Source organism: Thunnus albacares, chromosome 18 (genome assembly GCF_914725855.1).
Source record: "Thunnus albacares chromosome 18, fThuAlb1.1, whole genome shotgun sequence".
Taxonomy (NCBI): domain Eukaryota; kingdom Metazoa; phylum Chordata; class Actinopteri; order Scombriformes; family Scombridae; genus Thunnus; species Thunnus albacares.
In genome coordinates, this window is record NC_058123.1 from 8,092,170 (window position 1) to 8,103,941 (window position 11,772).

The following is an 11,772-nucleotide window of genomic DNA, read 5'->3' on the forward strand; positions in this document are numbered from 1 at the left end:
TGAGGAGACGGTGTACGCGTGTCAGCATAAAATTAGCGGTTCATCTGCCGTGGATTATCTGGCCAACCGCTGTATGGAAAGTGTTTTGCTAAACACCAAAAAAATAAATATTTGATTTAGGATGCGTATCAAGAATGTCAATAAACATGAGGACAGTTAGCATTTGCCACTGAACAATCCCCGTCTGAGGATGACACAGTACGAAAAATGAGGGGATGCCAGCAGTGTACACAAACTGCTAAATAAACAAAGTCAGGAAGGATACAACATGTTCCTCTGATTGCACTGCGAGCTCATCTGAATTTCCCTAGTGGATATCATATCTGGCCTTGAGAGAGATAGAGGTATAACGCTGATAGCAGATGTAATGTTGAGCTACCGGCTCCAAGATCAAACAAGTGATGAGGAGTGGCCAAGGTTGGTGCCAAGTTTACAAGCAATACTAATACAGCGATTAGCCCCTGTACCCTCCTTTTGTTGCCCATTGTTGCTCACAAAAAAAAAGAGAAAGGTCGAGTTCCCACAAGGCACCTTATCGTTTAGCTCCAGATTTCTTTGCGTGTTCTCTTCTCTGCTTGTACTCTATCTTCTTTCCCTCCAGGACAGCGCGTACAGAAAATACCACCAGCTTCAGGGAGTTACCTTTGTCACACTCTTTTCTTTCGTGAAATACTTGCACCAGTTCAAGTAATACAACTGAGAATATGATCAGTGAATCATATTCTTCTTTAATTAATTCTTCAAAACAAACATGTGCAACAGAAAGTATGCTTCAGGGTCTTATATTGTCCTAAAGCTTTCCAGGAACACAGCTCAGTCTTATAGCATTTACCTCTGCAACTGGTACCAAGCTGTTAGTGATGGTGTGTGTGTGTGTGTGTGTGTGTGTGTGTGTGTGTATGGAGGCAGGCCATGTGACACAGAGAGAGCGCCTTCAGAAAACCGTCGGCCACACAGGAGAGCGAGGAAAGCTCATGTTGCAGGTTTACTGCTGGTTATAGCAAGTCCACGGAGCCATGTTAATCACTCCACACTGAGGCCTCAGACGGGGGGGGGGGGGGGGGGGGGGGGAGACCCACAGGTGGCACACAGACAGCTAGGATGCAGGAGGAGTGAGATGAGCTCAGCATTCCTGTTTTGAATTAGTGCTAAATCAAAATTAATTGGACTGATATGTAAAAGTGGGATTAAGCAGAAAGGATATTGTAATTTTGGGCTGAATATTTAAAGCAGGTAGATGGAGAGGATAAGAAACTTAAATCTACTCTTCAGCAATAGTCTGCAAAGTCTAAATGACTTATTCCCTAAGTTAAAATCAGATAACAGGAAGCAAAGCAGAGGCTGAATGCATATCTTGTGTCTGTGTATAAAAACATAAGGCAGATAAGATCCTCATTCACGTCACTGTAAATGCAGGAAATCTTCTTGATCTTCTTTTTCATTTCCTGCTATGACTTCCTCTGCCTGATTAATAAAAAAAAAAAAAAAAATCAGAGATGAGTGAGGGTCAGAGAAACCATCTGCATTCATCATTCATCTCATGCTGGGGTGAACTTCTCATTTTGCTTCTGTTTGCATGGTGACCTGATGAGGCTGGATAAACCTGTCGGTGCGTGAGGAGCCAGGATCAGCTGCTCAGGATCAGGGATCATCCCCATCTCTTCTCTTTAACAGAATGACGCACCCAATCCCACCAGCAGGGTTCAACGAGAGCACAGGTGCCCCCAGCCACGGCCAACGCAACACGCAGTACGGTGATGATTTATGAGCCTTAAAGTGACGCTAGACTTGGAAAAGGTGGCTGTAAAATATTTCGCTACATACGGAACAGAGCCAGCAGTCAAACATCAATTCAGCCAGATAAATGAAATTCAGTGTTGAAATGTAATAAACTTTTGAAGCAAGTAAGAACTTTTCACAGCCACCTGTAAGTCTGCAGTAGTTGAGTGATGCAATATTTTTTAGGGCTGCAAAAAAAACAATGATTTTCACTATTAATTAATCTGCCAATTATTTCAATAAATCTTAAATCAATCGGTTGGGTTATAAAACATTTGCATTACAGCTTCCCACAGTCCAAAATGATATCTGAACAACAGTCAAAAACCCCAAAATATTCCATTTACAGTGATTTTAAAAAAGAGAAAAGCAGCAAATCACCACATTTGGAGTTTTCTTCTTGTAAAATGATTTCAAAGATTAAATCAATGCAGATTCATTTTTTGGAACGACTAATTGATCATTCAACAACTTGTTTCAATTATTTATTTCCTCATTAATGGAATACAGGATGTAGCAGTTTGTGTGTTTGCACGTCAAACTGGCAGTAGAGCAGAGAGATGACAAAAGGAGGGACGCCATCAGGTGATTATGTGTCTTTTAAGCACCAATTGTATTACAAATAAGCTGCCTGCTGCTCAGGTCCGTCTTGACTTTTGGAATTTTCAACTTAAATGAACGAGGAAATGGATGGATGTCTGATTGCTCACAGATCATTCAGCAAAACACAAAAGAGCATTCATGCGCCACAAGATTCCAGTTACCACCGAGAAGGAAGAGTCACAAACATTAAAAGAGAAAAACATTTCCCCGTTTCGCAATCTCTACAAAAGATGCGGAGGAATGAAGGATTGCTTTGTGTTTTGACAGTTTCTGTAGCCATTTAAATGAGTCAATGCTATCTACTGGTTTCACTTGCTGCTTGGAGGAGGGGGGGGGGGGGTGTTAGTAACACTGAGGGACTGAGCCCCACATAGTAAATATCCTCATACTTTAAACCTTAATACCTATAACTACCCCACACTGGCTGCAAATGAAGTTGAATTTCTGCCGCATGTAGACTCGTGCGTGTGTGTTTCCGTGTCTGACAGTAACCCCCGAAGCCTGATTTGTTGCGGCTCTGGCATGCGCGTCATTGCGCAATGTGGACGCACACGCTGAAATGTGGATTTTTGGGGTTTCAACTCACGGACCACATGGTCTGTGAGTCATACTCGCAACTTTATTCATAAAAGTTGTATTGAAGACAAAGATCCCAACCACTTGGCCTGCGCTCCCTGCGTCTCTTTAATTGATAGTGACAGGTTCTTGGAAAATAGATTACCGGCAGTTCGTAGTCACAGCGGTGCGGCAACAGTGGCGGCCAAGAGTATTACTCTAATCAAATGAATGAAATATTTCCTAACGTGATAGTAGCCTAATAAATAGTCTACATGCATTTGACTAAAGGTATGTCACTAATAGCAAATTAACCCCAGATGAACCCAGATTTACGCAGAGAAAATCCTCTAAAGACACCGGATAACACACTGAATGCGTCCGATTTGAAATTAGTTGGTGAGTTTCACCTGTTGCGTTATTTACCTAGCCAGGAAATCGCTCTGACGTATGAGCTGCAAGCCATAAGGTAAAGTTTCACAAGGAAAGAAGAGAGAGATTATAAACTTACTTGGTCTTTTCGGAACTCATGGTGGCAAGCTTCGCTTTTAAAGTTGATCAGTCTGATGTTCAGTAGACTCAGTGTCTCTTTTAGTCTGTGTTGGGAAAAATCTTCTCCTACTCTGGATGTCGCGCTTTTCAAGTGGATAAAAAAGTAAGAAAAGATAAGTAGTCGATGAGCTGGTGCTATCTCGCTGGAATGATTTCTTCGGCTCTACAAAACAAACTTAAAAAAAAAAAAGACACACAATCCTCATATCGTGCTAGACTCCTTCAGGTTGTGCCCAGGTAACATCTTGGGAGAAGAGACTCGTGTTATGTGTCCCGCTGGAAGCGTGTGGAGACTCTCAGTGTGAGCGCAGCGTGTCTTTTTCCATATTTAAAGTGCCATCCCTCCTCCTGCGTGACGCCACCGGGAGGGGGGGTGGAGGTCATAAAGTTGCTCTTGGGTGGCGCACCAAACCCTTAAATTCACAAATGGTTTCTCCATTGTTCACTTTGCATTTTAAAAGAAGCAGATTATAGTTTCAGTGGATCTGCTAAAGTATTTGAAACATACTAGATCATTGGAATTTGCAGCACTTTACTGAGTGAAGTTAATTGCACACAATCCCGACAGTTTCACTACTTGGATCTTCTTTTCTGGCGCTTCAAATTCGACCATTAATTACGGATAATTGCACCATGTGCCGGTATATTAATTTTAAGCTTTTGCCACACAGTCTTAAACATTAACTGGACGTATAACTACACTACTGCAGAATTTTAAATACTATGATTTTTACTTAATTGTGCACCAAAAAGTCCTGGAGCTTGACTTCGGTATGCATCCTGACCTGATCTCTAATTATAAGTCATTATAAGAGAAAGTTGAAGCACCTATTCCAGGTAGCTTTACTCAAATCCTATTGGAGCTACCAGGTAAAGGCAAGCTCAGCAGTCAAGAATAGCTGACTGGACTGTTGTTATGGGGACTGGCGACATCTTCTGGAAGACCAGTATGACTGAAACATAAAGTTATGTGAGCAATACTTTATGTGTCTGGTTTTAACTTTTAACTAAGATGCTCTTTCTTCTCAAGACACTTTTTTTTAACAGCAGCGAAGGTCACATATTAGAAAACCAAAACTCAAAATGATCAAGTATTTCAAGTTTATTGTCATTTTTTAATACCAAAAAAAACCACACACATCATTTGCACACAAAAGCATTTATAAATATATTACAGATGATAAAAAAAAAACTGCTGATCATTTTTAATGATCTTATAGAGGAATTGTGATGTTGAGGCATTTCATTGTTTCACAAGTAATACTTCACTTTTCCTTCTTTTGAGCACCATTTATATTGTCCACCAACAGGTGATCTTTACGTCTTCACAAGGTGCTCAAGAACTCTTTCACCTGAAAAAGAAGCACAACAGGTAAACGATTAGCATTAGCAGTGAACGCTAACACTGGTGACAATCATAACTTTGATTTCCTTTATTTAGTTGCAACACTGACTGAAAAACAAGTCGTGTTGTGTCATTTATGTTAAGCATTGTGTGTACAACTGGGTTTAATTCTTTGCCAGTTTCTTTTGAATGGGAGGGGAATCTCGAAAAAGCGTCTGTGTTTACCATCAACACGAAACTACTACGTAAGCAACTCTTCAGGCCTCATTTCCATTTCCTTGTGAAACCTGTGTGTGTGTGTGTGTGTGTGTGTGTGAGAGAGTGTGAGTCTCAGTATCAGAGATCATACTCAGTTCAGTGCATATAACCTAACAAATTTTAAATTCCTCATTTCAGCCAGTTTGATCCTGATGATAGCGCAGTTTACAAATGTTTTAAAGGCTCCAGTCAGTTTGTGCAAAAAAAAAACTATCTGATGCAACATGTGAGAGTTTTTATTATTTTAAGTAGTGACCAACTTCATCAGAAGTGTACAAAGATAAGCTGGAATCAAAGCTCAAGTATTCAAATTCTTCACACAATGTAAAATACTACTAAAGTCAAAACATTATTGTAGTATTAAGTATTATCAGAGGCAGAAAGGCGCCTCACTGCTAAAAACAACATCTTATCAAGTACATTTGTCCATTATCAAGTCCCAAATGTCTCGTTCTGCTAAAGTGAAAGTGAAAAAGTTTGCCAGTGTGGTGAGATCATTTCTACATGTTTCCAACACAAACCAAATTTGTAAAATCATTTGTGTCATTTTTCTTATTCTGTCTTCTTTCAAAAATACTGACATTTGTAGTTCTTGAAACAAGTTGATGTGTATTTGAAACATGTTTCTACAACTGTCAGATTCTTTCACTTGGTTTAAGAAAATACGACTTTTATGGCTCAATAATTGACAAAAGATACTTAATAGATTGGAGACTTTTTGAAGTGCTGCCATTGGTATATTTTATACATATAATTAGGATTATCATTATTGATGCCTTAACATATAAGCAGCATTTAAATGTTGTAGCTGGTCAAGGTGGGGCTTGCAGTAGGGTAGTTTTACGTAAAACAATACCTTATTTATGATGCCAGATTATATTTTTAGATAAATTATTAAATCTGCAGGTGTCAAAATACATGTGAAGTACAATTAGATAATCAGAATACTGGTTTCCGTTCTCTGCTGCCTTCCTGTTGTCTGTCGTTATCGATACTTCGCTTTTCCTGTCTTTGCAAGTTTTTTTTTTTTCCAGCTTACTTAATATGAATTGTTAACTACTCTGTATTGTGTTGTGACATTGTTTCTTTCTGTTGCTCAATGAGCATTCTCACTGTCAAAGAAATGAAATGAAAATCAAGTAAAAAAAGTACAATATTTCCCTCTGAAATGTAATAAAGTAGAAGTATAAAGTAAGATAAAATAGAAATACTCAAAGTAGCAGTAATCCAGCTGGTGGATGTTGTTTATAGTGAACAGTAAAGTGTTATAGGAAACATCTACAGGGTTTTTGATTCAACGTCCTTTTGGAATATTTGGATGGAGACAAATCCTAATGCACTATCGAACTCGTTACTCACCTTCTCAATCATGTCAGCACACTTCATTTTATTCCCCTTAAAGTCTTCATTCACATCTATTGTCAGGACTGGCACGTCACTGAGGTAGTCAAACTCCATGCTGTGGGTCAAAGGTGACATGGGACACGCTGTTAGTGATGTTTAACTATTTATTTCCATGAATCAGCATCTTTTTTTCCCCCCCATCATGTTTAGGTTATATCCTTCAGGAAACATTTGTCTATGTAAGGAAAAGCTTACACACATGAATGGACTAAAGAAACAACTAATTTCCGGCCTCATGCATTTCTAAACTCTATTAATGGGGGGAGATGCAGATCACATGTATGAGAGACGGTTTCGATGACTAAGTTGCCCCCAGGTTACTTCATGAATTGGGTCTTTTTCTAATGCCCACACACTCTTCTATACTGTAACACAAATACATCTGTTGTCCTCACAAACACGAGTACAGTTTCTGGTGCCATAAAAGTTAGCATGTGTGTGCGTGCGTGTGCTCACGTCATGGTCTTGTGCTGCAGCCAGCTCTCGTGCTTGAAGTGGAGTTTCTCCAAATACTCCAAGGGGATGTCCTGCTCTTCTTCTCTGCCTCTCAGGTGCAACCTCTCTAAACATCTCTGCACACGACAAGAGGAAGGAAATTATTGACATCTTTGTGTAGTGACATTTCAATTCTTTTTTTGGGGGGGGGGTCAAGAGTAAAATTAAAAATTTCTAAAGCAAAAGCCTTTTTTATCTAGATGTGATTGAATAACAATGCAGTAAAAGAAGCTGGAGAGGTGGGGGGGGGGGGGGGGGGGCTACCTCCGGTGGAGCTCTGAGGTAGATGATACCATCCAGCTCGATATGCTTGCCAAACTGGCTGTGCAGCCAGCCGTGCCAGTCCTGGTAGACGGACCACTCTGTCTCATTCAGACACTCGCCCTCATAGAGGTTGGCTGCAAAGATGTACCTGTGACATGAGGAACACAGGGAAAGCAATGAACATGAATTATAAACTTACTTTCTTATCTTTCAAAAGATATTTTCAAATTAAAGTCATGAGCTATGAGGTCAGGAAGTTACCAGCATGGTCCTTCTCATTAAAAACTCACTGATTTCACTGATACCTGTCACTGTAGATGGACCGCTCGAAGAACTGCACAGGGTTCTCAGCCTCTCGGAGCTTCCCGTTGGCTGACCTGATCTGGGCTCGCACCCGGCTGATGCAGGCGTAGCTCTGGAAGGTGTAGGCCCACCTCTCCGGTTTCTCATACATCATCTGCAATACATTCCCTCCACTCCTCTGAGATGTGGTCAGCTCCTGGTAAATGAGATTTAAAATTTGAGTTTAATACATTTGTTGCAATTGAGATGTTTGAAATTTGGTTAAATGTGGTATTTCATCATTTGAAGTGGCTGCTTGAAGATTTGTGTATACAAAACTCTTAGCCGACATTTCATGTAATAAATTGTCATTAATTCTTGCTGACTCTTTGTATTACATTAGTGCAGGTATTTATACTGCTCCGTACAGCTTCCTACTTATTGTACATTTGCAAACAAACATTTTTCAAAACTCTCGGTTGACATTTGCTTCTATGAACTCTGTCCAATGATCAGCAGAGGGCGCAGGATCAAACTACTGTAGCTGTACGGTTCATAGTTGTGGTGGCAGATGAGCGAGGAGCCTTGTTAGAGGACTTCATAACAGTTGTATATTCTGATAATAACCCTCTGCTATCACTTTACACTTTACTACACAGTGTGTAATGTAGCATAAAGTGCAGTGTGTGTTACAGTATACACGTGTAGAGCAGAAAATAATCTTTGAGATGAAAATAGTTCTGCCTTTACATTATTCTTATCATGGATTTAAGAAAAGATCATTTAAGACTGATAGATTTAATGAAAGAAAAACTCAGTTTAAATATAAAAAAGTGTTTTTCTTCAAACTGGTCACGCTCGACTAATTGAGTTCTGAAAGACAACTTCCCATTTTTTTGTTATAAAATTGGTCACGTTAACTGATTTAGAAAGCAAAAATAATGTTAAAAATACCATAAATGCAGAGCTGCAACAATTGGTTGATTGAAAAAAAATTAAATAAAACTACAACTATTCTGATAATCTGCTTTTTTTTTTTTCTTCTTCTTCTTCTTCTTCTTCTTACACAAAAATACCAAACATCTGCAGGTTTCAGCTTCTCAGTGTGAGGCTTTGATGATTCTTTGTCACTCATGGTAGTAAACTGAATATCTTAATAAGCAGCAAATATCTTTTGGACTGTTAGTCAGACAAAAGACGACATCTAAAGACTGTGGGAAATTATCACAGGCATTTTTCATTATTTTCTGACATTTTATAGACCAAAAAGATTAATGGATATCATTAATCAACAATGAAAATAATGGGTAGATTCAGCCAGCCTACATAAATGCAGTCACATATCCTTAATACAGAGCCAATGCATGTTCAACATGATAAAATCTATTTTCAACTGATATCTGAATGTTGTTTTACATTTCTAGAGCTGCAGCTATTTTGATAATCGAATAATTGTTTCAGTTATTACTGGATGTAAAATACAAAACATTTTCAGGTTCCAGCTTCTCATAATTTGCTTTTTTGTTGTCATATGACAGTGAATTTAATATATAATTATACATATAATATTAATATATGTTTTAGACTGTTAATCAGGCAAAACAAAACGTCGTTGTGACCTCCAAGAATTTGTGAATGCAAATTTTTCACTATTTTTTTTCATCGACTAAATGATTTATTGAGTAAATACTTGGCAGAATCATCCGTTGCAGCCGTACTTCAAAATACATACTCTAATTTAACGAACGTGCTGCTTTATGTCAGATCTACAGCAGCAGCTGTAAACTGTTTATGGGTGCATTTAACCCCTGAAAATGAGGCTGAGGGTGAGGCTCGGCCTGCAGTTGTGTGGGAAGTAGAGATGTTTGTCCTTATGATGGCATGTTCATCTGTCCAGAGTGAGACCATCTGTTCCTCTGAGTATGTGCTGCTGCTGCTCTAGCAGTAACCAGTGCATATATAGGGACAGATGGCAGCTGCACTCTAAATACAGATGAAGACTCTTTCAGACAGTTATCTTAACAGGAGCACACTGCATGTTGAATCAGTGGCAGTGAGAGGATTGGAGGATCATGTTCCTCTGAAAGGGCAATAATGAATAAGGCTTGACCAATTGCCCGGGGCAAGTAAAATGCCACATTGGGCTAGTAAATCTAGCAACTCATTTGCCTGTTTGGGCCAGTGTTAAAAAAAATAAAAAAAATAAATAAATATTTCAATAATTTTTTTTTCAATCATCGTCGTATCACAAATTATGTTCTCGTTCTCTGGCACACAGCATAGCCCCCCTCCCCTTGCACGGATCGGAGGGTATTGGCAGGCGCAGTCGGCCAGTCAAGAATCGAGTAGGCTAGTAATGTGATGTTTGAAGCAAACATCCTTCAGGATTATGTGAACACTGTCAAACAGAGGAATCAGTGGAGCGTGTCGTTTTTCTCTGCCTTAAATACTCTTAAGAACGAGAAACATTAAAAAGAGGGAAATCAGGAAGACTGGAACGGACGAAATTAGTCTAAAAAAATGTATTTGCCATCAGGTTAGAGAGTCTAATCCCATTATTTTGAAAGAAACTGGGTTGATCAAAAGAAATTTAGTGTTCAGTGAGGTATAGGGGATGGGTCAAACCATTTTCAATATGCAAGAATGTCTATGACACTCTGCGCCCTTGTTCTGTTTCATTTATTGAACTAAAAACACTAATGTTAAAAGCTATCTACCTGATTTGACCAATGTGGACGGTTGATGCTTCATATTAGCTTTAGATAAACTTTTAGATACATTTTTGCACAGGAGGAGGCTTGTGGATTTTTGCCCCCCCCATCACTTACATTGCATGTTCATTATAGGGATCTTCTAATGGCCAGTATGAACAGGAGGAATGATTATGGCGAGGAAAAACCCTATTTCAATGATCATTTGGGCGCCTGGCTTTTGTTTTAATACCCGTCATTTAAGACCCTAACCTCTTAATGCTGTAATATACTGCATCATACCTCAAAGTCGCTGCCTTTTGTTTGTACATTGCACCACCTGGCGATGGGCTCTGGCACCACCTCCCAGTCCGCGCTCTCCTGCTCCAAAAGGCGGACAAAGGTGGATTTGCCCGCCGCTGAACACAAAGGATGCATAAATTAAAAGTTCAGTCATATTTGCATTTGACATCTATGCTAACGTTACACACTACACTGCAGGTATATTAACTATTAGTACTTTTATATACAGTGACAAGAGTCTTGCAGTTGGCGCTAAAATTGTAAGTTACCTTTTAAAAAAAAAAAAAAGTATCAATAAAGGGTTAATGCCTTTCTGAAGCCACCCACTATTACACACAGACTGACAAGTTTAGTGTTTACTTGCAAGTTAGTTATGTCAGCTTGCAGTTTAGGATTTAAGCCAGTTTGTAATATAAATTGTTCCAAAACCAGCGTATTAACTCACCGATGTTCCCCTCGATCGATATCCGCTTTATCACCTTCTCCATGGAGTCGTTCATCGGGTCGGGGTCGGGGCAGGGTCTCTTCGGATGAAAAGACATTTCCAGCAAATAAATGAAACCTTTTTTTTGCTGATTAAAGCGGACTGTGCAGCTGGTGCAGGCTCCCTTGTTGTTTTAAAGTTTTGGCGGCAACAAACGTCAGGAAGCGGCAGTTTGCACAGATGCGTCTCCGCCCAGGAAGCAGCAGCTGGTCCTCACGTGTGTCCACAGTCCGGCAGTGGTGGGAATTCCGGTTCTGCTTAGTGAACCGGATCATTTGTCTCAGTTCAGCAATAACGACTCTTTCGGCTCCCAAACGGCTCTTCATGTCCAATGTTTTGACCTATGATTGGTATGTGTGTACATATATCACTTAAATTGTTCAATGTAATTATACTAAACCTTATAATTTACATTATGTTAAGTATTAAAACCTTAATGTAAAAACATCAAACACTATTATACACATGTATTGAGCATTTTATTTATATTGAACTATCAAAAACAGTGTTAAAAATGCTAAATGAAATGAGTAAATCAAAGAGAAAACACAGGACAGCTACAGTCCCTCAGAACTGTAGACCCCCAGCCCTCCATTGCTTTTAACCTGATGATATGATCTCTGCTTCATACAACACAACACTCAGTCAGTGCATGGAGCGTGTGCGTGGCAAAAAGTATTATTCTCTTGTATTAATATACTGAAAATGAAAGGAAAAAAAATCTGTTGTGAACTTGTAAACAGTAAACATACAAATCA

At 39.3% G+C, this 11,772-nt stretch overlaps 2 protein-coding genes across 4 annotated transcripts in view; both read right to left on the reverse strand.

Moving 5' to 3' along the window:
- LOC122968508 (electrogenic sodium bicarbonate cotransporter 1-like) overlaps positions 1-3,967 on the reverse strand; it is a 32,587-nt gene extending 28,620 nt beyond the window's left edge. The window contains exon 1 of one of the 3 annotated variants that reach the window (XM_044333801.1): positions 3,449-3,967. In XM_044333801.1, the coding sequence (XP_044189736.1) occupies positions 3,449-3,468 (20 nt within the window). In that variant the 5' untranslated portion in view covers positions 3,469-3,967. The remainder of the gene's footprint in view (positions 1-3,448) is intronic. The other 2 variants (XM_044333799.1, XM_044333800.1) reach the window with 2 other exon arrangements.
- A 662-nt stretch (positions 3,968-4,629) lies between these two features.
- On the reverse strand, positions 4,630-11,185 carry dck (deoxycytidine kinase). The gene is made up of 7 exons (XM_044334311.1): positions 10,976-11,185; positions 10,531-10,646; positions 7,561-7,754; positions 7,256-7,403; positions 6,953-7,068; positions 6,452-6,551; positions 4,630-4,841 (listed from the first exon to the last, which is right to left on the reverse strand). Exons 1-7 carry the CDS (start codon positions 11,070-11,072, stop codon positions 4,815-4,817), a joined length of 798 nt encoding a protein of 265 aa, XP_044190246.1. The 5' UTR covers positions 11,073-11,185; the 3' UTR covers positions 4,630-4,814.
- Positions 11,186-11,772: the final 587 nt, after the last annotated feature.